Here is a 27,610-nt window from a genome sequence, read left to right on the forward strand (position 1 = left end):
GGAGGAGCCTGGGGTTGGGGAACGCCCTGGGACCAGGTGGTGCTGTGTGGTCCAAGAGGGCGGGGCCGGCCCGAGGTCCCCTTGCCAGAACCGGAGCTACTGTTTCGGGATCCCCGCCCGGCCAACGCGGAAAGCACCTGCAGCCCGCGAGCCCTCACCCTACCAGAGAGGGGACTTCCTCCGCCTCTCCTGCTGGCCTTTCAAGGAAAGTGAAAGTGAAAGGGAGAAGTGGAGGCTTCGGGGCTGAGCAGATCGCGGCGCCATGAAGCCCCTGTCTCTGCTCCTCGGCGTGGCTTTGGGTGAGCGAACCCCGAGACTCAAAGGCCCGAGAACATGGGGGAGGTGGAGGGAAGTGAGACCACCACGCGCCCGACGCGGGGGGCTTGTCGCCCCCTCACTCGCGCCCCTCTTCCCCAGCCTTGGTGACCGCCGTCTCGGCGGGACCCGCGGTGATAGAGTGCTGGATGGTGGAGGACGCGGGCGGGGGCCGCCTGACCAAGAAACCTGCCGCGCTGCTGCTGCGCCAGGGCCCGGGGACACCACCTCCCCGGCCGGACCTCGAACCCGAGCTTTACCTCAAAGTGCATGGTGAGTTACCACGGACTCGCCCTCAACTCTGTCACTTCCACCGAAACCCCCTCCTCTTTAGGTCGCGCTGTGATCTCGGGCCCCAGTTTCCCCGTGTAAAATAAGTCTGGATTACCTCTAAATCTCCCACTGCTGGGTAGTTTGTGCCTTCGGGATTCCCTGGACGCTGCCCTCCCCGTCCCTTTCCTGGCGGCGACTGCCAGCGCAACTCCCTTCTCCCCGCTCACAGATCCCGCGGGAGCGCTCCAGGCTGCGTTCAGGCGGTACCCCTCGGACGCCCCCGCGCCCCACTGCGAGCTGAGCCACTACGTCCCGTTCCCCGCCTCGGCGAATTGGGCCAGGGGCCTGACTCCGGAGCAGAGCTGCCCGCGGTCCCTGGAGGGGACTTGGGTCATGGTCAGCATATCCAGTTCGATCTTCCGCCTCTCCAGCCTCCTGAGAGTACAGTCCGAGCCTCAGCCCGAGCCTGCGCTCATCACCTTGGCAACAGGTAGAGAGGGGCAGGCGGAGGGGGGTGGAAGTGGAGAAGAGTGGGTAGATTCTGAAGGTCCGGATCAGCCTATGAACTCGTTTCCCCAGTTGGGGCTTAGTTTCCTCATTTGTAAAGGCGAGGCGGTTCGGCTAGGATTGTTTAATCGGTCTCAACAGCTTCTTCTCGCTCCTGCCCAGTTTCAAACAATCACAATCCTCCCTTTAGGGGGCGGGGCTTCGTGTTGTTCTGGAGGGCTAAGCTTTGGAGAAAGTCTGACTTTCCTGTCCTGGGACTTTGAGAAACTTGTAAGGGGATGGGGTTGAGAGAAGCTCAGAAGCAGGAACCTTTTTTCTCCGCTCGTTCCAGGCCTGTGTCTTGCTAGGTAGACACTGCCATCTTTGCCGTTTTCGCTTTTTCCGAAACCGGCATCCAGGCGTCCAAGCCCCACCTGTGCCCACATCCGGAGCTGTGGCCTTTAGCTAGGCAAAGGCTCTTGCACTCCAGTGCGTCGACCCTTCTTGCCAGCCCCTTCCCTATGGCTTGTGAGCACGCACTGATTCTGTGGTCACCAAATGGTGAGCTGGCCTGTGTGGAAAAGACAGGAGGCCTGATGGCTCCCACCGCAGGCATCGCTCATGAGCTGGTGCAGCGGGGTTTGATGGGCAGGGATCTGGCACTTTGCCGAGCTGAGGCTTGAGAGGGAGTGGGCGGTTAAAGCAAGACTGGGGTCCCTGGGGGCTCACCCTTCTGGCAGCAGAGGGTGGGGTAGGATACCAGTAGAGTCATTGGCTTCCCTCAGTCTTGTGAGGTTTGTTTTGTTTTGTTTTTTAAGTTTACCTAGTTTTAGATGTCTCTCTATACACAATATAGGGCTCAAACTCAAGACCTGGAGATCAAGAGCCACAATGCTCTTCTGACTGGGCCAGCCAGGTGCGTCTTGTGCCATTTTTTTGTAAACAACACAGCATAACTGGCGGGCCAACCCTCCCTTCTCCCTTCCCCAGGACCACCATCCTGCCACCCAGAGTGAATCACCCCAGGACCAGGGAAAGGGACTCAGCACCCATTCATCACCTCTACCTATGCGGCCATTTAATTCCCAGGCCCCATCCTAGGCAGGGGCAGAGGCAAACTGCTCTTTGTCGGGAGAGTAGCTCTTCTCCAGCCCGTATCTCCAAATACAGTTGGCCCTTGAAGGACTGTGTGTGGAGGAGTGGTGGGCTGCAGCTGGGGGGGTGGGGATGGGGGGGTGGGGGGTGTCACAGGTCCTGACCCCGCCCCTAGCAGTCAAAAATCTGCATATACTTGACTCCCCCAGAATTTAACCACTCATAGCTTACTGTTTACTGGAAACCTTACTGAAAATGTAAACAGTTGATTGACACATATTTCATGTGTTGTATGTATTACATACTGTGTTCTTAAAGTAAGCTAGAGAAAACGTGTTAAGAAAATTTATCACAAAGAAAAGAAAATCACAAGGAGGAGAAAATACATTTATATTACTGTACTGTTAAAAAAACCAAACCTGCATATAAAGTGGACCCTCACAGTTCAAACCTGTGTTGTTCAAGGGTCAACAGTATAGTCACATTGGGGGTTAAGGCTTTAACAAATGAACTTGGGCGGGGGTACCCCAGACATGAAGTCCATAACAGTTTTGTCTCTTAAGTCTCCATTATTCTGTAATTGCCCTGAACTCCTGAAAGGCTCTTGGCTTGTCACTTGTCCTGTAAAACTCCCCATATTCTGTATTTGGCCGAGTGTTTCCTCATTGTGTCATTTTCCTCCTTGTTCCTTTTCCTTCCATACTTCTTTGAATTGGATAGATCTAGAAACTTGATTAGATTTGGACTTAAATTTTTTCAGTAATGCTTTATAATAATTACTACCATTCACTTTATTTTATTTTTTTAAAGATTTTATTTATTTGAGAGAACACAAGCAGGGGGCAGTTGGCAGGGCGAGAGGGAGAAGCCAACTCCCTGCAGAGCAGGAAGCCTGACATGGGGCTCGATCTTAGGACCCTGGGATCATGACCCAAGCTGAAGGCAGACACTTAACCGACTGAGCCACCCAAGTGCCCCTGCCATTCAGTTTATTAACAGAAAAGCAAAAACCTATATAACGCAAGCTATAGAAACAGGTATGAGTTTCCTTGGGGTTCTGGGTCTGTTGCATTTATATTTGAATTTCTTGGAGTCCTGCTTGTGGGATGCACATCTAAAACTGCTCCTTCAACCAATGTGAAAGACTTCTGTTAGGTTAAGGGTTAAATTAAGCCATAAAACCTTCAGATTTTATTAATCTTGTGGATCGTTTTTAACAGTTCAAAAGTATGTTTCTGGATTTTGATAAATGAAGTGAATGGCCTACCTTTTTACCTTAGTGAACAAAAACTGTCCCATGAGGTTGAGAGAAGTTTCATCTTGTGGGGCTCAGAAGCTACGATTAAAAATTACATAATCACAGTTGAAAATTACGTAATACTTTTATGTGAAGGACCAACATTTCTGGGAAGAAGGAGCAGGAGAACTGACCTTGAGGGACATGGAGTATTTAAATATTTGGGAGACAATGGAGAGCGACCTGAAGGACCCTTATGACCATAGCAAAGAAAGGCCCAATGATTAGAGTTTCTACTAGACCCAGAAAGGGATTCTTTGGAGCTGGTACTTGGGGTGCAAGAGAAGTCTGGGAGGGTGGGTTGGGGGCTAGGTTATCACGTGCCCTGAGATCTGGGCTTTATAGGTGACAGTGAATCATCAGAAGTTTTGTGTGTGTGTGCACATCTGCATGTGCACACACACGCCTGTCACTTTCCCAAAAGCCTGCTATTTTACTTGATTCTTAAAAAGGTAGGCAAGGATCAGATCATTGAGCAGATGAGAGAAATAGAGCTTGAATGATTTTCCTGAGATACCCAGCAAGACCGTGAGGAGGATGATGGCTGTACTGAAAATAACAACACCTAACATTTACTGAACTTTCTATAGCCAGGTCCTGGCATTTTATTGGCATAACCTCATTTATTCCCGTCAACAACCAAAAGAACGAGGTACTGATATCCTCCCCAGATCACAGATGAAGAGATCTGAGACAGAGCACTTGGGGAACTTGTCCAAGAACTACCAGCTTGTAAGAAGCCAGGCTGGGGATTGAGCCTGGCTCGTTGAGCTCCAGCTTGTGCCTTAGTCGCCTGCTTCGTTGGTAGCTGGGTTTTTTAAACAGGCATGTGACCGACTCAGACTTGTAGCCACACTGTGTGGCTCCAGCGTGGACGATGAATTGAAGAAGAGGGAGACTGAGGATAGGAAGACCTGAGAGGAGGTTGTAATTGTCCTTAGGTATCTTGGTGAGAACTTGAGCTGGAGACACAGGTGGGATCTCTCAGGAAGATTGAATTAGTGCCTGGTGGGGGCAGCCCATGGTACGTTATATTTGCCAGTTTGCTCCTTTGTCTCCCTTACGAGACCATAAGAAACTTGAGGGCAGTCCATGTCTCATTCACCGCTCTGTCCTCTACCTTGAACATCATAGGTGTTCAGTAAATATTAGTCGAGTGAGAGAACTGGAGGACGAGTCTTGGTGATGTCAAGTGTTTGCCTTTAGTGTCTGGGGGGCTACTGGTGATCTTTCATTAGGGTGGGGGAATGGGCATTGTAGTGGGGTGAGGGAATGCTGCAGAAATGCTGTTGAGTTGGGGCACGTTAAGTTGGTCTGACGGACGGTTAGATGTAATCACCGTAAACACTTTGGTGGCCTTACTGTATTCTGGGCCTTGTTCCAAGCACCTTGCAGATATAGGTGTCTTTGTTATCCAGGTGCCGGAACTGAATAAATCTGGTAGCAAGAGGCACCAAATGATTTAAACCTCATGAAAACCCCATGAGATAGGTACTATTACCATCATTATTATCTCATTATTTAGGAGACTAAGCTGAGCCATGGTAAAGTGAAACAACCAGCCCATGGGGCTGTATAAATAGTGGGAGAGTAGGGATTAACCAGTGCAGCCCAGCTCCAGGAACTTAACTAGCATCCCCTGTCTCAGCAGAGCATAGAGGTCTGTGTCCAGGTCTAGGCTAGAGCCAGAACCTTCCAGAGTCAGTAAGTGCTCTGCACAGCACCAGAGGATTGATAGCCTGAATTATCCCAGCCTTCTCGAGCGAACCAAGAAAGGCCTGGCTCTTTAAGTGTGGGGCATGGAGACGGGACTGGTTCAGGCTGTGTCAGAAGTGCACTCAGCCCACAGACCCCAGAACTTGAGCGGGTTCTGTGCTCAGACCAGCCTTCAATGGCTGTGCCCACTCATTGCCCCTGTTCTGGACCTGTCTGCTCACTCTTAGCCACCCTGGGTCCCATGCAGGCCCAGAACAAAGGGGGATTTGCAGGGAGGACTAGAAGGTGGTGGGTATCAGAAAAGGAGGTATCCTCTGAGGGGTGGGTGAACTTGAGTTGGGTCCTCCCTATAATTCTATTTCTCTATTTTTTTTTCCTTTCTTTCTGTCCCTCCTGCCCCTTCCACTCCCTCCTCTCCTCAACTTCCTCAGCTGTGCTGACTGTCCTCACCCACAGCCCCGTCCCTCGGATCCAGCTGGGACAAGATGCTCTGCTGGACTTGAACTTTGCCTACATGCCCCCCACCTCTGAGGCTGCTACATCTCTGGCCCCAGGTCCCCCTCCCTTCGGGCTGGAGTGGCGACACCAGCACCTGGGAAAGGGGCACCTGCTCCTGGCTGCAACTCCAGGGCTGTGTGAGCAGATGCCAACTCCCCAAGAGGGGGCCGTGGCATTTGCCGCCTGGGATGATGATGAGCCGTGGGGTCCGTGGACTGGAAATGGGACCCTCTGGCTGCCTGCAGTACGGCCCTTCCAGGAGGGTGCCTATCTCGCCACTATACACCTGCCGTACCTACAAGGGCAGGTCACCCTGGAGCTTGCTGTACAGAGTGAGTTGGGTATAGGGATCCCCATGGGTCAACGGTGGGCACAGGGATCAACACCATGATGGCAAAGAAGACGGTGCTGCATGAGTGGCAGGAGGCAGATGGGGGTCTCTCAGAGTCAGAGGGGCAGTGGGGGGAGGTCCCTGGGAATCTGAGTGATGGGGATGAAGGTTCTCATATCTGAAGAATAGGACATCCCTGAGAATGAGGCTTTTAGCATGGGGTTTCCGATGAAGCACCAGTGGGAAGACAGCAGGTTCCCCATCTTGGAAGAAAAAAAATTCAAACCCATCTCAGTTTGGGGGAGAGCATAGGGCAAACTAAGGGTCTCTGAGGACAGACGTGGACTGATTCCCCTCCGTGTTCCTTTCCTGTTTTCTCCCCAGAGCCCCCCAAAGTCTCCCTGATGCCGGCACCTCTTGTATGGGCTCCCCCCGGGGAGGCACCCCCTGAGTTGGTCTGCCACGTGTCCCACTACTATCCTTCCAAGGGCCTGGAGGTGGAATGGGAGCTCCGGGGCGGCCCAGAGGGCAGCTTTCAGAAGGCCGAGGGGCAGAGGTGGCTCTCTGCCCTGCACCACCACTCAGATGGCTCTGTCAGCCTCTCCGCGCACCTGCAGCCCATCCCGGTCACGGCCAAACACCATGGGGCACGCTACGCCTGTCGTGTCCACCACCCCACTCTGCCCGCCTTGGGGCGCAGTGCTGAGGTCACCCTGGAGGTGGCAGGTAGGAGTCAGGAGGAGGATGGAGCTGCCAGGGGTAGGGTGGGGGTGGATGTTGGCCCCTGGGAAGATACTGAGTTCACTGTCCCCCCTTCTACCTGCCAGGTCTCTCTGGGCCCTCACTAGAGGATGGTGTGGGCCTCTTCCTGTCTGCCTTTCTCCTCCTTGGGCTCATCAAAGCACTGGGCTGGGCTGGTAAGTTGACCCTCATGGCCACAGTGACAGTCCCTGCCTACTCCCAGTAGCCTGCCACCTATCCCTCTACCCTACCACTACTTCATACCATCCCTTCTCAATCTCTCTCCACAGTTGCCTACAGGTCCACTTTGAAGGATTCAGAGGAGAAGGTAACAGTCCTCTTTCTTTTCTTTCCATTCCCATTTGAGCCTCTCTCTATAATTCCTCACCCAGGGACTCCTCATGCAAACTCCACCCTGGATTTGGAATTCTCACAGACCTGGGTTAACTTCTGCCACTTTGAATGTTCTACTTAACACCTCAGTTTCCTTGAGCCTAAGGATGAAAAAAATTACTTAGGCTAAAGCACTCCGCCCAGTGTCTGCCTAGCCAGAAAACCCACAGAAACTAGGAGCCCTGTTCTCCTGCCACCCTCTGTGCCCATGAGGGTTCATTTATCAATCATGAGCAATTCATGACCAATCATGAGCATTTCACCTCGTCTTCTAAAACCCGGAATGCCTCACTTCCTTTTTTATTTCTCTTCCAGAAAGTACAGTGAGGGCGTTCATCACCATCCTGGGGAAGCCGCCATCATCTCTGGCCTGAGTTACTGCAGTAGCACCCCCAAATACTACACCATCATCTGCTTATGCTCTCTCCACCCTCTCTCCACAGAGCAGCTGGAACGCTTTTTCGAAGGACACAGACCTACAGCATTTCCTTTCTTAGAACCCTAAGGTAGTGGTTCTCAAAAATTTTTCATCTCAGGCCTGCCTAAGGATTGTCAAGAATGCTAGAGAGCTTTTGGTTATGTGGGTGATAAACTAGAGATATTTATGCTACTAGAACTTAGTAAATTATGCTACTTAGTAAGTTCTAGTAGCATCAATTGCTTAGTAAGCAAGCCTGCGTTCTTTTAGCTGTGAGGACAATGATGTCAGTAGACAGCTTCTGGAAAACTCTAGTGGTACAATATTTTGGAGAAAGTGAAAAACGCAATATTGTTATGAATAGCCTTAACTTTGCACACCCATGGAAATAGTCTCCAGGACCTCGAGGACAAGGGCCACACTTGGAGAACCAGTGCTCTAGAAACCAAATCCATTTCCTGTCCTGGCCTAGGCAACTCCCGTTTTGGAGCCACCACTTGCCTCTTCAATCCTACCTGGTACCCTCTAGCCCTTATTTCAGTGTCACACCGATGTCAATTTTCTTTTTTTCCAATGGCTCCCACCTTCCCCGGTCTGTTCCCTTTGTCTGTTCCACCCTCGCCCTTCTTAGGCTCCAGGCCAGGTCAGCCTCGTTATTCCCTCAGACCAACCCTTGTCCCTTTCGTGCGGTTCACCACAGTTGTATTTAAGTGATTGTGCGAGTCCTTGTCAGATGCCTGTCTTCCCTGCCTGACTGCAGGAACGTGCCTGTCTGTCCCCTGGCGTGTCCCCGATCCGGCAGAGGGCCCGGCGCCCACTGGAGGGCGCTCAACACAAGAAATTAGTCCTTTTCTCGTCCTAAGAATTTAAAAGCAGGTGTTCGACCAAAGAACTACAGGATGAAGGAAGCGGCAGCTGGCCTGGGGACCTCCGAGGGGGCGGACGGTCGGCTAGACCCACGCGGAAAGCGATCTAATCGTGTGGGAATAAAGCTGTGTTCTAGTGCTCCCAACAGGGTGTCTCATTCTACCCCACGGGTCCCCTTTGCAAGCAAGCACAAGACTCTTATAGCCACCTCTGGTCCCTTTCAATCACCTCCGACCTCTCAAATGCCTTGGCGACACCCAACCCTCCGGAACATGGGGGGTCGAGCGCCACTCAAGGCGGGCAGGACGCCCTCTAGCAGCAGGCTTCGGTGGGGCGGGGGTAAGCCGAAGGGAGCACGCATACCAGCGCCGGGCGCCGGAAACCCGGGAGAGCCGAACCTAGAACCGGAAGTGGCGGCTTCCTGCTCCGCCCCCTTACGAGAGGGCGGGAACCCCGAGCTCCTCGGAAAACGCGGAGTGGATTCCGGTCCGCTACACGCGTGGGTGTGGGTGGGGAGGGTAACCCCGCGGGGTGGAGTAACCCATCCCTCTCGGCCCAAAACGCTTCCCACGGGAGTTCTAGCCTCGGTGTTGTAGGGTGGAGGGGAATGTCAATTTCGGCTCCTGTCCTCCCTCGGGAGCTGGAGACGGGAATCCTTTTTCCAATTAAGTGCGGGGCGACGTGGGCCCCAGTATCCCCGCAGAGGGGGCCCCGAGGACAGCGGAGCTGGGGACCCTGGTTGCTGGGTCTCGGCCGCGGGACGTCCAGCGCTCCCCTAGTCCGCGGCCCTGGCTCCTGTCCTCACTTCCTTCCCTTTCTGGCTCCTGCTGTCGGAGCGGGCGGACGTGGGGGGGAGCGGAAAGGGCGGGAGGGCCCGGGAGCCTGGCGGGGGGGTAACGGGGGGTGAGGAAAAGCCGAGGAGGGGACTCGGTCCAGGGACTCGGTTGGGGACCGGAGACCGACGGGAACAGCGGCCCGGGATCCCTGCTGCTCCCACCATTCCCGAGCAGGTCAGAGCCAGAGCACCCTGTGACCCTGCCCATTTCCGTACTCGTGAACCCCATCCCCAAAATGCACCAGGGATCCCCATATTCCACTATTGTGTTGCTCCCCCCCCCCGCAGGACTCCCATACGGTCACCTAGGCACCTACCCGCGTCCCTCCCCTCCCCGATCCCCCGCGCCCACCTGACTCTCCACCTGCACCCCCCTCCGTTTCTCCCCAGGAGCCCCCATGGCCCGACCCCGCTGATTCCTTCACTCGGCCATGCTCCCGCGGCCCCTGCGGCTGCTTTGGGACACGAGTCCCCCCGGGGAAGTCGTGCTGAGCAGCTTCCGGAGCCGAGACCCCGAAGAGGGTGGGGGCCCAGGTGGCCAGGGCGTGGGCGGGGGGCAGGAGGAAGAGGAGGAGGAGGAAGAAGACGAGGTGAGACGCGAGTGGTGGGAAGTCGGGGAGGTATACATTTCGGAGACTCTCCACCTTGGTCTCGTGCCTCTGTGTCCCTTCATCTCTTCCTCCCAGCCTCAGTTATTTCCGCGCCTCTAGCTGGGTGTCTGCCTGTCTGCCCGCTGCGGGGAGTCCCGGAGTTTCTGTGGTTCCCCGTGGCAGTGTGACTCAGGACCTGCCCGCAGGAACCGTCCCTGTTCCTGCCAGAGCGTCTGGCTCTGTCCTGCGAGTCTCTGTCTCTCCCTGCTTCGGCCTGATTGTGCCTGCCTCTCTGGGCACCGTGTCTTGGTCCCTGTCGCCCTCCTTGTTTTTGTTTGGCGGGGAGGGGTTTGTTTCCACAGTAACCGGCTCCACTGACTCTGGGATTGGGGAGGGAACCCTTCGATTTCGTGACCCCTCCCCCTCTCCCTCTGGGCAAAGAGTGGAGGCGGGAAGCCCAGGTTTTTGGACTTTGGAGGGTAGATCCCAGGCCGAGTTGGGGTGGGGGGAGGTGTCACCTGCATTCCTCCGGGACTAATGGTGTGGCCAGGAGCAGGATTTGGGGCCTCAGGAGGGGTCAGAACTTGGATTCGGGGCCCTGAGGCCCTGGACTCTTGGGTCCGGAGACTGGGTGAGGGCAGGGTGACTGGCAGGGCTGGTTTTTCGGGATCGGTTGGGGGAGGGGCTGGGGCCACGTGACTCTCTGAGTCTGCCGGCGCCCCCCCCCCATCATCCCAACTTCCCCTTCTCCTTCCTGTACTGGGATTGGAGCCGCCACCTTGAGGGGGGTCTCCCAGCAATGAGGGACCGGGGAACGGGGGCTAAGGGGAAGGACTAACTCCTGGGGCTTGGTCAGTTCCTGCGGGGGAGGGCGGAGCTTGCGGCTGTGCCTGTGACTGGGGTTCCAACTTATCAAGGCCTCTGCCTCTGGTTTTCTGCCTCTCTTGCTTCTCCCTCCTATTCTTTGCACCTTGCTTCTGTGCTCTGTTGGGGTTCAGCTCTGGGGGGAAAGGGCTACAGCGGTCTCCAGACCCAGGGTTCCTGCGTTCCACCCGCCCCCCCACTGCCACCCCCTCGACTCCACCGGGCCCTGAGGCGGCTTGGGGGGGGCTGTCTGGGCCCCAGTGGGGGAGACCTGGGGTCACCAGCCCCCCCCACCCCTCGCACTCGCTGGTACTGTCCCCCGCCACCACAGGTGAGGGGTACAGAGGGAGGAGTAGGGCCTGGGGGTGAGGGCTGGGGGCAGTGGGGGGGTGGTGTGGGACTGTCTGACTTCCCTTCCTTACTCCACCAGGCCCCTGTGTCTGTTTGGGATGAGGAAGAGGATGGTGCCACCTTTACTGTCACAAGCCGCCAGTATCGGCCTCCCGATCCCTCGGTGAGATCCTGACTCTGGCTTCTCATCTCTGACCCATCACCTCCCAGTGCCTCTTCCTCTGCCCAACTTTTGGCCAGAGTGCTAAGTCAGAGGTCTGGAGAACTGAACCCCTGTGACTTAGGTCAAGTTTTTGGCCCTCTCTGAATCTTAATTTAACAAGTCTGGACCATCTCCTAGGTCTGGGATATCCCTCAGAGATCTGGAGGCTGAGTTGGAAAAAGGGTCAGTGACTTTCCTCTGTCTCCCCCAGGCCCCGACACCTCCCCCACGTTCCTCCAGAAGGCTCCGAGCCGGCACTCTGGAGGCCCTGGTCAGACACCTGCTGGATGCCCGGACATCAGGGGCTGACGTGACCTTCACATCAGCTTTCCTGGCCACCCACCGGGCCTTCACCTCCACACCGGCCCTGCTAGGGCTTATGGCTGACAGGTCAGGGTCATAAAGGGCCAAGGGTTGTGGAGGTGTCTGGACTTTCTGAAGCCAGGAAATCCCACCAAAATAGTCAAAGCCACCGGGGGTTTGGAAAAAATGGGCAGATAGGATCCCTTCTCCTTCCCAGGCTGGAAGCCCTTGAATCTCATCCTACTGGTGAACTAGAGAGGACAATAGGGTGAGTGACCTGTGGCTGCTGACCTCACCGATGCCTCTGGCTGAGCTGCAGCTTGATCTCTGACTCCTGGGTTCCCCCTCTCCAGGGTAGCCATCTCTGTACTGTCAACCTGGCTGGCCTCTCACCCTGAGGATTTTGGCTCTGAGGTCAAGGGTCAGCTTGACCGGCTTGAGAGCTTCTTGCTTCGGACCGGGTATGCAGCAGGGGCGGGTGTTGGGGGGGGCAGCGCTGACCTCATCCGCAACCTCCGGTCCCGGGTGGACTCCCAGGCCCCCGACCTTCCTAAGCCCCTGGCCCTCCCCGGCGATCCCCCTGCTGACCCCACGGATGTCCTGGTGTTCCTCGCTGACCACTTGGCCGAACAGCTGACCCTGCTAGATGCGGTGAGACCCTGACCTCTTACCCCATGCCCCCTGCCCCCGTGCTAACCTCTCCCTGACTCCACATCCTTTCCTTGCTTCCAACCCTTCCTGAACCGGCTCCCAGGCTCCTCTGTCCACTCGGTTTTGACTTTTCCCCTGTTGCCCTTGATTGTTACCCTTCAAACCCCACGCCCCTGCAGTTCCTTGGCCACCTGAGATCCTTGCGCCCCTGATATCGGAGGGCTGACCTCACTTGACTCTGAGATTTAACGTCTGCCCTCTGTCCTGCAGGAGCTGTTTCTCAGTCTGGTCCCCTCTCAGTGCCTGGGGAGCCTGTGGGGTCACAGAGACCGGCCAGGACATTCCCACCTCTGCCCATCTGTCCGAGCCACTGTCACACAGTTCAACAAGGTGGCTGGGGCGGTGGTCAGCTCTGTCCTGGGGGCTACCTCAACCGGAGAGGGGCTCGGGGAGGTGACAGTTCGGCCACTCCGTCCTCCCCAGAGGGCCCGGCTCCTGGAGAAGTGGATCCGTGTGGCAGAGGTAAGAAAGAGGCTTGGCCCTATTGGGGACCCTGGTGTAGAGAGAGGTCCCAGAGCTCAGGCCTCCCTTTGTGACGCCCCCACCCCCACCATAGGAGTGCCGTCTGCTCCGAAACTTCTCTTCAGTTTATGCTGTTGTGTCGGCCCTGCAGTCCAGCCCCATCCACAGGCTTCGAGCAGCCTGGGGGGAAGCAGCCAGGTGGGGAGTCTGGGGCACTGGACGGGAGCTGAGGGCTGGGAAGAGGCGTGGGGGCGAGCTTGGCCCATCCTCAAGGCTATTGCCCTCCACCCCCCCAGAGACAGCCTCCGAGTCTTCTCCAGCCTCTGCCACATTTTCTCTGAGGAGGATAACTATTCCCAGAGCCGGGAGCTCCTCTCACAGGTGAGGCCCTGCTCTCTGGCGCTTGCAGCTCTCCCCACCCCTGACCCACACCCAAACCTCCTTGTTCTGTCACCACCAGGAGGTGAAGCTGCAGCCCTCTCTGGAGCCGAATTCCAAGAAGGCTCCGAGGTCTGGCTCCCGGGGTGGGGTGAGTGACTAGCTGGGGGGTGGTTGTGAAAGAGGAAGGAGTGTGTGTGGGGAAGGGGTCTGAGGGATGGCTAGGGGACACATAGCAGGGGGTGGGGGGTGGAGTTAAGTTTGTCCTCCGAGGTCATGGGACAGGAAAGTGCAGAGGGATAGTGGAGCCATCAGAGGGGGGGTGGGGCGTGTGGCTGATCCTGACCTCTGACCTCAGGGTGTGGTCCCATACCTTGGCACCTTCTTGAAGGACCTTGTGATGCTGGATGCAGCCTCCAAGGATGAGCTGGAGGTCAGTGGCGTGTGTGTGTTCGTGTGTGCGTTGTGATGAAGGAATGAGTAGGCCTTGGGGTCAGACAGACCTTCCAGAAAGGTGCTGCAGGCCGTCAGCCCAGAACTCCAGGGCTCGAACCAGACTGTCAGCACCCTGGTTCTGTCACTTGGGCAGGTAGCTTAGCTTCTTTGTGTCTCAGTGATCTGTAAATGGGAAAGCAGCGACAGTGTCTGTGCGAGTCTGTTATTATGAGAGTTGGGTGAATTACTGCTCAGCAGGTGCTTGGAGCGGGCTTGAAATGTAAGCATACGTAGCCTTTGTTAAAGAAACAGATACTGGGGTCTTGGGCAAGTTCCTCCTTGTCTCTGAGCCCTAATTTGCCCAGCTGTGAAATGGACATCACTCGTAGGACAGGGTGACGGGGAGCAAGGGGAGGGGCAGAGGACTGAGAGACCTGGTGGCTGGAGTGTGTGTGAGGCGGACGTGGGTGGGTGTGTTCCCTCCGTGACAGGGTTGGGCCTCACTCCATCCCCCTTATTCTTACAGAATGGATACATCAATTTCGACAAGCGGAGGAAGGTGAGGGGAGTGCCCGGGCTGGATGCCAGACAGCCCTAGCTGTGTCCCAGGATGGGGAGACTGGGGAGAGTCAGGGGTCCCTGAATTTTGGCTCCTTCCTAGGAGTTCGCTGTCCTTTCTGAGCTGCGGCGGCTCCAGAATGAATGTCGTGGCTATGACCTCCGACCCGATCCCGATATCCAGCGGTGGCTTCATGGGCTCCGGCCATTGACAGAGGCCCAGAGGTGATAGACTGGATGAGGTTGGGACTCCAGGGCTTGGGTTGAGTGTGGGGATCAATGTGTCACATCCTACCCTCTGCCCACTGGTGCTTCTCCCAGCCATCAAGTGTCCTGTGAGGTGGAACCAACTGGTACCAGTGACCCTCCTGCCCCGCGTGTGCTTCGGCCGACGCTGGTCGTCTCGCAGTGGACAGAGTGAGGGAGTCAGCGGTTGGGGGGTAGTGTCCTGGCGAAGCTCCTTGGGAGAAGAGCCCTTCTTCCTCTGACCCTCCCAATCTCTCACTACTCCAGAGTTCTGGGCTCTGTTGGGGGACCCACCCCCCTGGTCTCCTGGGACCGCCCCAGCGTGGGGGGAGATGAGGCACCTGGAACCCCTGCCCCTCTGCTGACTCGGCTGGCCCAGGTGAGCTCTGTTCATGACCTCAGACCTCAACACTGACCCTGCCTTTGTGAACTTTTCTTCCTTGACCTCTCTGCCTTCATGCTGGTCCCCCATGTTGTTTGTCCCTAGCACATGAAGTGGCCATCTGTCTCATCTCTGGACTCTGCCCTGGAGAGCACTCCATCCCTGCACAGTCCGGCTGACCCCAGCCACCTCTCTCCCCCAGCCTCCTCTCCAAGACCCTCTCGAGGTCACCGCCGCTCCGCTTCCTGTGGCTCCCCACTCAGTGGGGGTGCGGAGGGGGCCTCCAAGGGGACAGGATATGGGGGTGGCGGGTCTGGGCCAGGGGCCTCTGATTGCCGAATCATCCGAGTCCAGATGGAGCTGGGAGAAGATGGCAGTGTCTACAAGAGCATCTTGGTGAGGACGCTGCGGGCTTGGGGGTGGGGGTGAAGGAGGATGCCTTGTGGGACTACGGGTGCTGTCTTAGGTTTGAATAGCCAACGGGGAGGATAAGTCTAGTTTTAGTTCTGACCTTTGGTTATGGCAACTATTTTATTTAGAAAATTTTTTTATTTTCATTTTTGAGAGAGAGAGAGAGCTCACGCGCATGAGCCTGCACGCAAGTGGTGGAGTGGGAAGGGGCCGAGGGAGAGGGAGGGAGAGAATTTTAAGGAGGCTCCACACCCAGCACCCCAGAGCCCAGTGTGGGCTCAATCTTGTGACCAAGATCATGACCTGAGCCAAAACTAAGAGTTGGAAGGTCAACCACCCAGGTGCCCCTCAGCTATTTTATTTTAAAGGCTACTTGGCATTAGCTGCTGCACCTTGAATTTCGCTTGTCAGAACCTACAGCAGTTTCTTCATAGGGAAGCAGCCCTATGTTATTGGACACCGTGGAGTACAGGGAGCTACCATATAGGGTTTCCCTGTTCATTCTGAAGTGTTTGACATGGGTAACCACGTCAGTGGTTAGAGCTGAAAGGGTGGAAAGCAGAGGTGATGGCCAATTTGTTGCTCTTTTGGCCTCCTGTCCTACTAGGTGACAAGCCAAGACAAGGCTCCAAGTGTCATCAGTCGTGTCCTTAAGAAAAACAATCGGGATTCCGCGGTGGCTTCGGAGTACGAGCTCGTGCAGCTGCTACCAGGGGAGCGAGGTCAGAGGCCATGAGGGAAGGCAGACTCTGGAAGAGAGTGCTGCCCACTCGTGGTGGTTGTGGTGGGAATGGCTATGTCTGTTCTTGATGCCCCCTCTCTGAACACACAGAGCTGACCATCCCACCCTCGGCTAACGTCTTCTATGCTATGGATGGAGCTTCACACGATTTCCTCCTACGGCAACGGCGAAGGCCCTCTACTGCTACACTGGCTCTCACCAGCAGCCCTTCTGCCTCAGGAACTCCCCCAAGTGAGGGAGGAGGGGGTTCCTTTCCCAGGATCAAGGCCACAGGGAGGAAGATTGCCCGGGCCCTCTTCTGAGGAGGAAGCCCTGCCAGCTCAGCAGAACTCCTGGTGGCCATACCAGATGTGGGGAGACATCCTGAATGGTGGTGGTCATGTTGCGCTGGCAAGAAATCCAGAAGGGTGGCCAGACGCCCTGGGGCAGTGAAGTGCCATTGGTTCACCAGACAGCCGAGAGAATCAGCTTTGTGGGAACTAGTCATCTCGGTAACCAAGCTGGATACCTGTGTCACCTCCCTACTTTCCATGAATGCAGCACACAGCTAGTGCTGGAAAAAGGGATCAGTTCCTGATTCCTGGCCACATCCTAGCATGCCAAGGGCCAAGGAAAGGCCTATAAGGAGGGGGAGAGGAAAAGCCTAGAGGCTCTGAGCCCTGGGGAGAGAAGATGGCAAGAAGTGGGTTCTAGTAGGAGTTCCTTTTCCTACTCTAGGTGTTCCTGTCACTGTGACACTAAGATAATAAACCAAAACACTACCAAAATTTTATTTCCCAGTCCTGTCCTTGCAGTGTATATGGTCTAGCAGCTGGGAGTTTGGGTGGGGAGATGGCTGGAAGTGGACATCAAGGAACAAGAAAGGGCTCAATGTTTTCTGTCCCTGTTGCTGAAAGCGAGGTGTTGGTGAAAAGTTTCCTCACAGTAGTGAATTCCTCCCCAGTAACCTCTCCAGCTGGGTCCTTTTATTCCCTAAGTTTTTCTCCTCCGTTGTCACCCACATCAAATACTAGTCACCCAGTTAAAGCAATCAGTCTGAAGAACGACCCCCGGTTGGAAATCTGTAAGAAACAATTTTAGGACAAAGAAATGGAAGGCCAACTTTGTGGGTAATGTGTAAACTTGGAGGACTTGACAACATCACAAAGCATTCCATGTTGGATTTTAAATCAGTCTAAACTACATTCAAACAAATTCTAGAGACTGACTGAAGAGAGATGCCAGGGCTTTCTGGAGGATGACGACAAATCATAGTGAGGAGGGTCACCACATTCCGTCCCGAGATCTCAGTTTAGGTTACTGTGAGTTCTGTAATTAAACTCATCTTTCCAACAATTGCTGTGTTGGAAATGCTCTTCTCAGGTTTCCTGAACTGCTGTGCCAACCAAGGTAAGGAAGAATTAAGGGTTGCATATGGGCAAGAAGTAGGTTTGGGACATGTCAGATTTTAAGTCGTAGGAGAGAAGAAAGGATTACTCTGTTGCAGAGATTCCAAGAATTTGGACCAGACAGAGTAATACACGCAATATATAAATAAAGTGGAAGGGCCCCAGATAACGGAGGGAGACAATTATGACAGAAAGTGGCTGATCACAAAACAGCCAGATGTTTTCACATTTTATTAGCTACAGTATAGACCCTAGAGCTGCCTCATTCCCTCCCCTCCCCTTCCCCCCACCACAGGGTCAGGCCTTCCCGGAAGCCCCCGCCTTGGCTGCCTGTGCCCGCTGGAACTCCTGCTGCAGCTGAGCCAGGGTCTCCCTCTGTTGCTCTGACTGCCGCTCGAGGTCCCGGAGCTGGGATTCATATCGCTTACTGAGGAGAGAGAAGAGAGACAAAGCAAATGAGAAATTCATGGGACTTATTATTGAGGACACTGAAGGCAAGGAAGAGATTGATGGAAAACCTGACATCTGGGGGAGGGTTTGTTGGAACTGGACAAGAGGAGGTTACCCGGGAGCTACACTACAATGGCTCCTCAACCCCTTCACGCCAGCGGTGTCAGGTGCATTGCAGGGTGGCAGAACAAAGACTCACATTTCAGCTGTGATATAGTCCAGCCTCTTCCCCACGGTGGCCCGAGCCTCTCCCAGCTCCTGTTTGACCAGCACAGGACCCAGAAGTTTAAAGACCACGTTGGATCCATCTAGCAGGGCCAGCTCCTGATGAAGGGAGGGGACATGCGTGATCAGAACCACAGCCGGTACAGGTCCCTCCTCGCCCCCACAAGTCCTCTCTCACCTCCTTCACGATATTATTTTCTGTTAGTTGCGCCTCAAGCTTCTGCCGCCCTGACATGGATTTACTCAAGTCTGGGGGTTGGGAAAAAAAGGCTTGATTAGAAACCTCAAATGGGCCGCCTGACGCCAATCCTGGTAAGAAGAAAACGGAGCTGAGGAAGTAGACAAGGATGCCGCGGCAGGTCAGTGGGTGGGGAAGAGCACTGTGATGGGGAAGGATAAGCACGCGGTGCCTCGAGTGAAAATCATTTTCTTGGCTTGGCTTTGGGCTGTGAGTGAAGGGACTGGGGCGAGGCCGCACCGACCCTGCTCCCTTACCCTTCTGTAGCTGCTGATATTTCTCCACTTCTCCCTGTAGCTTCTTCTGGATTAACTCGGCCATGGCGGGGACGAAGGCCTGCGGGGAGCGGGAGAGGGGCGCTTGGTCTCACACTGTGGAAGGTACTCGAACTTCCCTTTCGGCCTGGCCTGAGGAAATGACAGCACTCTTGAGAGGCAGCCTCCCGGAGCACCGCAGCCTCACCCCGTCCGGGAGAGCTCTCTACTCTGGCCCTAGGGCGTGGCGGGCGCAGCAAGACCCCAAAGCCCTCAACCGTAACCCAACCCTACTCACGTTCTCCCTTCACTATTACTAAACCTGGAAGTAAACAAAGAATGCTGGGAAAAGACGGCGCCGGAAGCTGTCTTCTGATGCATGCCGGGAACTGTAGTTCTGGCTTAATGAAAGGCGTTCCGCCAGATGACTGGACTCGGGATATTTTAGGCAAGACGGGGACACGAAGCCGGAAGAAGAATGCGCACCGTTACTTAGGCCCCAGCTCCAGACTACCTTTCTTTCATTACTCCGGCATAAGCTGCTGCTCCAGATTGCTGGATCAAGGCCTGCCCCGCCCCTCGAGAGAATGGGCCCTTATTCAAGATGGCGCCTAGAAGGCTTCAGACCTGGTAGGCGCTGATTGGATAAAGGAAGGCGGACTTCCGGGAGTTTTCAAGCAGTCTGTGGGACAACTGAGAGGAGTTTGCACGTGGATCGTTGTTCGGGTGGATTAGATGGAAACAGCCCCCAAACCGAGCAAGGATGTGCCGCCCAAGAAGAACAGACTTCAGGCCAAGAGGAAGGTAGAGACGTCTCCTTCCTAGGATGGAAGGGAAGTTTCTAGCTGCGGGGTCCCAGGGGGGCGGGGCGCGGCGCGGGCTACGGAGTATTAGAGCTTCTTATGTGCCCGTAGAAACCGCGGAGGTACTGGGACGAAGAAACCACTCTAACCGCTGCGGGAGCCTCTCCAGGGCCCCCTCGTAACAAGAAGAGGAATCGTGAGCTTCGCCCCCAGAGGCCAAAGAACACTAACATAGCAAAGAAGTCTCGGATCTCCAGGAAACCTCAGCTCCCGAAGAAACCCCGAGAAGGGAGGAATCTTGAGTCTCAGCGGAGCGTGTCCGGGGTAAGCCTGGGACCTGATAAGGTGGTGGGACAAGTCGCCTTGTGCTTCACGGGTGCGAGGATTGGGGTCAACCCTAGCCTGTTTGCTGATTGTTTCTTCTTCCCCAGGCCCAGGATCCATTTCCAGGCCCTGCCCCCGTCCCTGTGGAGGCGGCTCGGAAGTTCCGTCGCATTGACAAATCCAAAAAGGTGAAGACCAGCTGGAGAGTGGGGAGAAGTTGCAACCCGGGAGTATATGATTGAATTGGAGGGGGTGGGGAGGTGCTGGATGGCTCTCCTGGGACCCTAAACAATGTCTGTTTCCTCGCTCACTTTTCCCCGACCAACGATGTTATAGCTGCCACATTCGAAGTCCAAAACCCGAAGCCGACTTGAGGTGGCTGAGGCTGAGGAAGAGGAAATCAGTATTAAAGCTGCTCGTTCTGAGCTACTGCTTGCTGAGGAACCCGGGTAAGTGGACCCCAATGTGGGCCTCCCCAGGCCCTGCTTTATGGGGCTTTTCTTTCTCATTTTCGTGTTGGTACACCCACTGCATATTTGGGAGTTTGACTGCAACGCTAGCACTCACTCCTAGGTTTCTGGAAGGGGAGGATGGGGAGGACACAGCAAAGATATGCCAGGCTGACATTGTGGAGGCCGTGGATATTGCAAGTGCAGCCAAGGTGAGTTGCAAAGGGGCCACCGGCTGGATTGGTGGTGCAGAGCAAGATGGAAGTGGGGATTAGAAGAGGGAACACTGAAAGGAGCCATTTCTTTCCTGATTTTTTTTTTCCTGCACTCTTTCCTCTCTCAGCACTTTGATTTAAACTTGAGGCAGTTTGGACCCTACAGACTGAATTACTCCCCAACTGGGAGGTAAGGCTGGATAGCAGTCTCTTGAACTAGGATGTGGTTCATCTTCTTAACCACATCAGTCACGCTCTTCTCGGCTGGACCAGTGTATGTTTAGGCTGATGGTGGGGGGAGGGTCCTGTGATTTGCTTGCATGTGTGGGTGAGCATATAGAGGAGGGGCCGGTGTGGGATGGATCTCACACGGTCCAGGTCAGGGTGCTTTTCTGCACTGATGCTCTACCTGTCCCCTGCCCCCAACAGACACCTGGCTTTTGGAGGGCACCGGGGTCATGTGGCCGCCCTTGATTGGGTAACAAAGAGGCTCATGTGTGAGATCAACGTCATGGAGGCAGTGCGGGACATCCGGTCAGTGGGAGTGAGGCATCCCTTTCCTCATTGAATAACCGCCCCCAACCCCCCTTTCCCAGTGAACCTTTCCACTCCTACTTCCAGGTTTCTGCACTCGGAAGCACTGCTTGCTGTTGCTCAGAATCGCTGGCTTCACATTTACGACAACCAGGGCATCGAGCTCCACTGTATCCGCCGCTGTGACCGAGTCACACGGCTGGAGTTCCTGCCTTTCCACTTCCTCCTGGCTACAGCTGTGAGTGGATGTGGAGCACAGGGATTGGGTGGCAGCCCTTGAGAAGACCGTTGCTTCTCTGGGATCCCAGTAGAAGGACAGGGCAGTCAGGACTCATTCTGTGTCTCTCTCTCGGTCAGTCAGAGACAGGGTTTCTGACCTACCTGGACGTATCAGTGGGAAAGATTGTGGCAGCTCTGAATGCTCGGGCTGGACGGCTGGACGTCATGACTAAGAACCCTTACAATGCCGTCATCCACCTCGGACACAGCAATGGTTGGTCTCTAGCTGAGCTTGGACTCTCTGACCACCTAGACCTGCTTTGTTTCTATGTTTGTACTTTCCAAGTGCCTTCAGGTTGCCCCTATTCATCTCTCTCGTTACTCCTTGGCCTTGAAACCCTGTCCTTCCCAGATGTAATCACCTCAGGGCTTGTTAATAACTTTGGCTCCTCTCCCCTGACATCCAGGTACCGTGTCCTTATGGAGTCCAGCCATGAAGGAGCCACTGGCAAAGATCCTCTGTCATCGGGGTGGAGTCCGGGCTGTGGCTGTAGATTCTACAGGCACGTAAGTCACTTGTTCGGTCATGAGCTGCTGGGGAGGTAACAGCTGGGTGGAAGGATATAGAGGGCAGTGTGTCTTTGAGAGCACAGACTCACAGTCAAGCTGCCTAGGTTTAAATCCTGGTTGGGCACCTGGGTGGCCCAGTTGGTTAAGAGTCTGATTCTTTTTTTTTTTTTAAAGATTTTTATTTATTTATTTGACAGATCACAAGTAGGCAGAGAGGCAGGCAGGCAGAGAGAGAGGAGGAAGCAGGCTCCCCACTAAGCAGAGATCCCGATGAGGGGCTCGATTCCAGGACCCTGGGATCATGACCCGAGCCGAAGGCAGAGGCTTTAACCCACTGAGCCACCCAGGTGCCCCAAGCATCTGACTCTTGATCTCAGTTCAGGTCTTAAGGCTTTGAACTCAAGACCCTGAGATAAGACCTGAATTGGGCTCCGTGATGGGTGTGGAGCCTACTTAGAAAAAATAAGAAGGTAAATAAATCCTGGGGTTAACCACTGACAGGCCATGTAAGTGTGGATACATTTTGTAACCTCTGTGTGCCACACACTTTCCTCACCCCAAGAGTAGGGATGAGTGTCTAGCTCAAGAATCAGAAAGCTCTTTCTGTAAAGAGCCAGATAGTAAAGATTTTAGGTTTTGCTGGCCAAGAGGAAAATTTGAGTGTATTGTATAGGTATTTGAGTAAAGAGAAAACAAAGTATCACAGATTTTTAAGCAGTAAAATTCAAAATATAATAGTTACCAAATATAGTATTTTTGTAACACAGGTATACTAATGGGAAGAATTGGGTTTCCCTTTTGAGGATAACATTTTGCTCAACTGAGGTTCACAGTTAGTGTTCTGAATCAGCAATTCCATTTGCAAATATTTTTCCCTTAATTTTGATCTGTGGAGAGATCTTACCTATTTTGTCTTCGAAGACCTTTTCATACAGATGATGAGATAGGTGGCACTTTAAACGCTGTCAAGTTATAACCATGTCACCACGAGTTGTCATGTGCCCACAGTGGTACGAAGAGATGACATGCCACATGCGATGTCGGTCTTGATGGCTCTCCCAGGCTACTATAGTACAGAAGTGATCACAGAAGAAACCAGTGAATGACTGGGGTCGTGCTCCCAAACAACTGCCTCTGCAGATGCTGAAATTTGAATCTCCTGTATAATTTTCACCTGTTTCTTTTTTTTTTTTCCTAAAGATTTTATTTATTTATTTGACAGGCAGAGATCACAAGTAGGCAGAGAGGCAGGCAGAGAGAGAGAGAGAGAGAGAGAGGAGAGGAAGCAGGCTCCCTGCTAATCAGAGAGCCTGATGCAGGGCTTGATCCCAGGACCCTGGGATCGAGGCTGGCCAGGCTTTGCCTGGGCAGAGGCTTTAACCCGCTGAGCCACCCAGGCACCCCAAATTTTCACCTGTTTCAAAATATTTTTGAATTTTTTCCGGGCACTTAAAAATGGCCAGACCATTCGGAGCTCGAGGGCTGTCCAGAAGTAGGTGGTGGCCGGATTTGTTTGGGGTGTGGGCTGTAGGCCGCCAAGGCGTCCTAAATGTTAAAGCGAGTTAAGGCATATCAAGTTTGGCCTGGTGCCCAGGGAGTATGGAGCACTGGTTTTCGCCACCGGTTTGTCATCATCAAAGGTGATCATTCTCTTTAGGCCTGGCAGGTGACGTGAGGGGTAGGAGTGGTGGGCCTGCTCAGAATTTCTACTCTTCGAGAGTTTGCAGCTGCCCTGGTGTGCCGTCTGAGGCATATGTTTGTGTATGTGTGTATATATGTGTACACAGTGTGTTCTGTTGTACTCAGGTTCCCTCTAATGGGAATAGTGGGTGTTCCCCTTAATTTGTTTCTTTTTTAGGCACTCCCGGGCACTTGCTGTGGGCTGGGCTCTGGGCCTGGGCTTCTAGGGGCGGTCCAAGGATAAAGGGGCTATCGGCCCTGCCCTGGTGCGGTATTCTACTTTATGCACAGAAACAGGAGACTGGAGTTTTTGGAAATGATTACTCAGGAGATGCGTTTAGTTCCTGCTGAGTTGTCTTCTGTCACCCTAGACCGAATGTGTCTGTTAAGGGATAGGTTACCCTGTTCTTCCTTGGCTTGTTCCCTTTCTGCCACATTTTCCTCTCACCCAGAATTGGACTTGACACCTCTAGCTACACAGCCCCATCATCCTCAGCCAGCAGTAAGGGCAGGAACCAAGTTGCTGTTTACCGGGTGCTTCCTGGAGGCCCAGGCTCATGCTACTTGCTTTGGTGCTGTCACTTCATTACTGTCCACAACCCTGTGTGAAGTCCCGGCTGCTCTCTCCGAGGTCTGTTATCTCCATCCTCGCTGCCTCCTGTGAACATGTGTGATGCTCGCAGCCACTTTCCAGCCTCTGGTTCTTCCTTCTCCCGGCATGTCCTGGGTGCTGTTGGCAGATTGATCATTCCCACAGCTGCCTTCCTCCTTTCACACTGCTGCGCGGGAATCTTTTATATGTGGTGTAAACTACGTAACTTTATTTTATTTATTTATTTTTTTAAAAGATTTTATTTATTTATTTGACAGAGATCACAAGTAGGCAGAGAGAGAGGAAGGGAAGCAGGCTCCCCGCCGAGCAGGGAGCCCAACGCGGGGCTCGATCCCAGGATCCTAGGATCATGACCTGAGCCGAAGGCAGAGGCTTTAACCCACTGAGCCACCCAGGTGCCCCTACGTTACTTTATTTTTAAGTGGTTTTAAACACAGGAAAAGGAACAGCCTAGTAGCCATCAACTTTGAAAACTGTCCAGATGCTCAGGCCCACCCTCCCTGGTCCTCTCATAGTTGTTGTATCTTTGGGGCTAAGTGATTTGTCTCAGCCGTTTTTACTCCATATTTGTGCTAGCCGGCTTTAGGAGTGTGCTCTCTATGGGCCACGGAGTCTAAGCTGTGGTCTGCCTTCCCTGGGCTGCTTCAGTCAAGTACTGCTGTGCCCAAGGCCTAGTCACTTGGTTCCCTGAGATTTGGTCCACACCTGGACAACAGCACAGGTCCTTGACTGTAGGCCCACCTCTGCTTATCTCTGGTCGCCCTCAGGAGCACCTCAGGGCACAGGGGCCACAGAGATGAGGCTTGCTGTCTGCCTTAAGAGGCATTATGGAGGGGTGCCTGTGTGGCTCAGTGGGTTAAGCCTCCGCCTTCAGCTCAGGTCATGATCTCAGGGTCCTGGGATCGAGCCCCACATCAGGCTCTCTGGTCAGCGGGGAGCCTGGTTCCGCCTCTCTCTCTGCCTGCCTCTCTGCCTACTTGTGATCTCTCTTTCTGTTAAATTAAACAAACAAACAAAAAGGCATTATGGAAGCTTGCATTAGGTTTGGATTAGATTCTCAGAGCTAAACTGTTTTCTGAAGTTTAGAAGCATTGTAGCGCAGCCTGGATGCCCTCCGGCCAGCGGGCTAGTATTTGTGCAGCGGATCCAAAAGGTGGGTGTGTGTGGGGAGAGTAGGCAGCATGTGCCCTTCGGTTGTGGGTTGACTGAAAGGAGTGACCCTGTGTCCCAGGAGCCCTCAGTAATTCCTGGTTAGTACTGGCGGTCTTTCCTTCTGCTGGAGCTGGGGCCCTGATCATCTTGTGTCTGGAATAGAATCCAACTGGGCCTCTGTTCAGCCCCATCACAGGGCTAGTTCCTCTCATAGGAACCCCTCAGTCCCCTCTTCTGGGGCTCACAGCCAAGGCGAAGAAGAGAGTCCGTGGCCTTTTGGTAAACTTAATTCCCCGGCCTTGAAGGTCTCCTTTCAACCTCCGTCTCTGAGGAACAACTTGAACCTAAGATAGACACTCCCAATCTCTGAAAACAAGCAGTTGCAGTACACATTCCTGGAGAGCGTGGCCCTCCCTTCTTCCAGGGAAATACGGGGTGGGGTGGGGTCCTCCAGCGCACAACGGCACTGCTTCCTTAGCTTTTCTCAACTCCATGCAGCCTTCAGTCTGTTTCTCATCGCCAGAGAGCAGTGTCAGAGATCTGCATCTTCAGTCCGAGTTTAAAGAGCCCCTGCCAGTGCTCCCCTCCTCATCCTGCTACCCACATGTCCCACCAATCCCGAAAGCAGACCTCTGTTTCCATCTCACCTCCACACTGTGATGTTCCTTCCTTTGTACCTGCTAGGTGTTTCTTGTGCTTCCTCGAAAATGACCTTCAATGGCTCCAATCCCAGTTTTATTATGAAGTCCTCCCTGACTGTTGCTGACAGTCCTTCTCTTTGCAGAGCCACTGCGCTCCCTTGTATGCGGTGGAACAGGTCACTTTGGCTGATGGGCGTGTGTGCTCTCCCTTTGATTAAGAGGACAGACACTGAAGAGACAGGCCTGATTTGAATTCTAGCTCTACCACTCACCCTGATCACCTTTCTCTGAGCTTCGGTTTCCTCGTCTGTAAAAGGGAAATAAAAATTGTTTCTCCCCAGCAAGACTTCATGCCTTCACTTGGCCACAGCCCTGCTCAGCAGGCCCACGCAACAGATTCATTTAACTGCCCACCCCCCTCTCCACCAGGTACATGGCCACCTCTGGCCTGGACCACCAGCTGAAGATCTTTGACCTACGAGGGATGTTCCAGCCTCTGAGTGCTCGGACCCTGCCCCAGGGAGCGGGGCATCTGGCCTTTTCCCAGCGGGGACTGCTGGCTGCGGGCATGGGTGATGTGGTCAACATATGGGCAGGGCAGGGCAAGGCTAGCCCACCCTCCCTGGAGCAGCCTTACCTCACCCACCGGCTCTCAGGCCATGTGCATGGCCTTCATTTCTGCCCCTTTGAAGATGTGCTGGGGGTGGGGCACAGTGGCGGCATCACCAGCATGCTGGTCCCTGGTGAGTGGGACAGGAGATGGGATCCATGTGAATGAACTCTGGGTGGAAGTTTGGGTTGGCTCAGGACAGCCAGGAACAAAGGGCTTGGTTGGGCTGCAGCTGCTGGACTGGATTCTGTTTATGGCTTCATGCTTCTTCATCCCTCTAGGGGCTGCTGAACCTAACTTTGACGGCCTAGAGAGTAATCCATACAGGAGCCAGAAGCAGCGCCAGGAGTGGGAGGTGAAGGCCCTGCTGGAGAAGGTGAGCATGAGCCTGTGTGGGGTTGGGGTTGGGGAAGGCTCCCCATGCCCCAGGGGTCTTGGGAAGAGGGGGACTCAGCAGCCCCATGGCCTCCATCCCTCTTTGGGTCATTCTTCTGTGGCTCTTGACCCTTTCCTGTGCCTCTGTGACACCTCTAGGTACCTGCAGAGCTCATTTGTCTGGACCCACGAGCCCTGGCAGAGGTTGATGTCATCTCTTTGGAGCAAGAGAAGAAGGAACGGATAGAGAGGCTGGTATGGAGCAGGCCCCAGTACTCAGGCCCTCCTCCCCTCCTCCCCCTCTGCCATGCCATGTCCCCAGAAGGAGGCACAGAAGATGGGGGCTGCCACGGTTCCTGGCCCCTAAGGCCGTTCTAGATTTCACCCTTGTCCCCCTGCTTAGGGCTATGACCCCGAGGCCAAGGCTCCCTTCCAACCAAAGCCAAAGCAGAAGGGCCGCAGCTCGACAGCAAGCCTGGTGAAGAGGAAGAGGAAGGTCATGGACAAGGAGCACCGGGTAAATGATCATTGGGGGGTGGGCTAGGCATCCCACGGCCTGTGTCATCCTGCTAGTGCCTCTGCCCTTGCCAGCCTGCCACTTCTCAGCCTGTCTCCATCTTCCCACCCAGGATAAAGTCCGGCAGAGCCTTGAGCAACAGCCACAGAAGCAAGAGAAGGCCAAGCTCCCAAGGGCCCGGCCATCTGCCCTGGACAGATTTGTGCGCTGAGCCATGCTCCAGGGTGGTCTGAGAACAACAGTTTGTCCCCATGATGGCCTGTGGGGAGATGACCCTGTTTCTTGGAATGAGGAGAGGGTAGTGTACCCCTTCCCCAACTGGGGAGGGACAGCTGTCTCCTGGGCTGGGTTGGTATTAAAGAAGATGGCTATTTTTTTGGATAATGTGTCTAGACTGGGGACCTGTTCCCCTCTCTTTGCGCAGCCTGGGACTACCCTAGGATCCAGGGGGTC

General features: G+C 54.5%; 4 protein-coding genes across 8 annotated transcripts; 3 read left to right on the top strand and 1 right to left on the bottom strand.

Moving 5' to 3' along the window:
- The first annotated feature begins 36 nt into the window (after positions 1-36).
- On the top strand, positions 37-8,575 carry TAPBP (TAP binding protein). The gene is made up of 8 exons (XM_032340670.1): positions 37-299; positions 418-588; positions 818-1,078; positions 5,614-6,012; positions 6,396-6,737; positions 6,839-6,928; positions 7,043-7,080; positions 7,461-8,575. The coding sequence occupies exons 1-8, from the start codon at positions 263-265 to the stop codon at positions 7,470-7,472; spliced, it is 1,350 nt and encodes a 449-aa protein (XP_032196561.1). The 5' UTR covers positions 37-262; the 3' UTR covers positions 7,473-8,575.
- An 88-nt stretch (positions 8,576-8,663) lies between these two features.
- On the top strand, positions 8,664-16,672 carry RGL2 (ral guanine nucleotide dissociation stimulator like 2). Of its 2 annotated transcripts, none has more exons than XM_032340642.1 (18): positions 8,664-9,440; positions 9,656-9,885; positions 11,150-11,233; positions 11,484-11,662; positions 11,793-11,843; positions 11,929-12,226; positions 12,497-12,748; positions 12,843-12,946; positions 13,045-13,129; positions 13,209-13,277; positions 13,485-13,559; positions 14,088-14,120; positions 14,223-14,344; positions 14,441-14,536; positions 14,633-14,744; positions 14,853-15,143; positions 15,766-15,880; positions 15,991-16,672. In XM_032340642.1, the coding sequence occupies exons 2-18, from the start codon at positions 9,697-9,699 to the stop codon at positions 16,200-16,202; spliced, it is 2,367 nt and encodes a 788-aa protein (XP_032196533.1). In that variant the 5' UTR covers positions 8,664-9,440; positions 9,656-9,696; the 3' UTR covers positions 16,203-16,672. The 2 variants fall into 2 exon arrangements, with proteins under 2 accessions (XP_032196533.1, XP_032196534.1); XM_032340643.1 differs by having other exon boundaries at positions 9,656-9,855.
- Positions 16,673-17,473: 801 nt separating this feature from the next.
- Positions 17,474-18,820, bottom strand: PFDN6 (prefoldin subunit 6). Of its 3 annotated transcripts, none has more exons than XM_032340675.1 (5): positions 18,754-18,820; positions 18,459-18,608; positions 18,142-18,212; positions 17,938-18,062; positions 17,474-17,715 (listed from the first exon to the last, which is right to left on the bottom strand). In XM_032340675.1, the coding sequence occupies exons 2-5, from the start codon at positions 18,520-18,522 to the stop codon at positions 17,586-17,588; spliced, it is 390 nt and encodes a 129-aa protein (XP_032196566.1). In that variant the 5' UTR covers positions 18,523-18,608; positions 18,754-18,820; the 3' UTR covers positions 17,474-17,585. The 3 variants fall into 3 exon arrangements, with proteins under 3 accessions (XP_032196566.1, XP_032196567.1, XP_032196565.1); XM_032340676.1 differs by having other exon boundaries at positions 18,459-18,537; positions 18,754-18,813; XM_032340674.1 differs by lacking the exon at positions 18,754-18,820 and having other exon boundaries at positions 18,459-18,747.
- A 125-nt stretch (positions 18,821-18,945) lies between these two features.
- On the top strand, positions 18,946-27,538 carry WDR46 (WD repeat domain 46). Of its 2 annotated transcripts, none has more exons than XM_032340655.1 (15): positions 18,946-19,259; positions 19,370-19,582; positions 19,690-19,770; positions 19,919-20,031; positions 20,156-20,243; positions 20,375-20,436; positions 20,676-20,780; positions 20,868-21,018; positions 21,138-21,273; positions 21,467-21,566; positions 26,085-26,227; positions 26,547-26,641; positions 26,800-26,895; positions 27,044-27,157; positions 27,270-27,538. In XM_032340655.1, exons 1-15 carry the CDS (start codon positions 19,191-19,193, stop codon positions 27,366-27,368), a joined length of 1,665 nt encoding a protein of 554 aa, XP_032196546.1. In that variant the 5' UTR covers positions 18,946-19,190; the 3' UTR covers positions 27,369-27,538. The 2 variants fall into 2 exon arrangements, with proteins under 2 accessions (XP_032196546.1, XP_032196545.1); XM_032340654.1 differs by having other exon boundaries at positions 18,950-19,259; positions 26,085-26,398.
- Positions 27,539-27,610: the final 72 nt, after the last annotated feature.

This window comes from Mustela erminea, chromosome 4, assembly GCF_009829155.1.
Source record: "Mustela erminea isolate mMusErm1 chromosome 4, mMusErm1.Pri, whole genome shotgun sequence".
Taxonomy (NCBI): Eukaryota; Metazoa; Chordata; class Mammalia; order Carnivora; family Mustelidae; genus Mustela; species Mustela erminea.

Bases quoted from the DNA above. Each gene is read 5' to 3' on its own strand.
- WDR46 (XM_032340654.1), top strand. From the start codon at position 19,191: ATGGAAACAGCCCCCAAACCGAGCAAGGATGTGCCGCCCAAGAAGAAC. The intron at 19,583-19,689 runs GTAAGCCTGGGA...CTTCTTCCCCAG, and splicing joins CTCAGCGGAGCGTGTCCGGG to GCCCAGGATCCATTTCCAGG. The intron at 27,158-27,269 runs GTAAATGATCAT...CTTCCCACCCAG, and splicing joins TCATGGACAAGGAGCACCGG to GATAAAGTCCGGCAGAGCCT.
- RGL2 (XM_032340642.1), top strand. From the start codon at position 9,697: ATGCTCCCGCGGCCCCTGCGGCTGCTTTGGGACACGAGTCCCCCCGGG. The intron at 14,121-14,222 runs GTGAGGGGAGTG...GCTCCTTCCTAG, and splicing joins ATTTCGACAAGCGGAGGAAG to GAGTTCGCTGTCCTTTCTGA. The intron at 15,881-15,990 runs GTCAGAGGCCAT...CTGAACACACAG, and splicing joins GCTGCTACCAGGGGAGCGAG to AGCTGACCATCCCACCCTCG.
- TAPBP (XM_032340670.1), top strand. From the start codon at position 263: ATGAAGCCCCTGTCTCTGCTCCTCGGCGTGGCTTTGG. The intron at 1,079-5,613 runs GTAGAGAGGGGC...CAACTTCCTCAG, and splicing joins GCTCATCACCTTGGCAACAG to CTGTGCTGACTGTCCTCACC. The intron at 6,738-6,838 runs GTAGGAGTCAGG...TCTACCTGCCAG, and splicing joins GGTCACCCTGGAGGTGGCAG to GTCTCTCTGGGCCCTCACTA.
- PFDN6 (XM_032340675.1), bottom strand. From the start codon at position 18,522: ATGGCCGAGTTAATCCAGAAGAAGCTACAGGGAGAAGTGGAGAAATAT. The intron at 18,213-18,458 runs GTAAGGGAGCAG...CCCAACCCCCAG, and splicing joins ATATCAGCAGCTACAGAAGG to ACTTGAGTAAATCCATGTCA. The intron at 17,716-17,937 runs GTGAGTCTTTGT...CTCTCTCCTCAG, and splicing joins GACTATATCACAGCTGAAAT to TAAGCGATATGAATCCCAGC.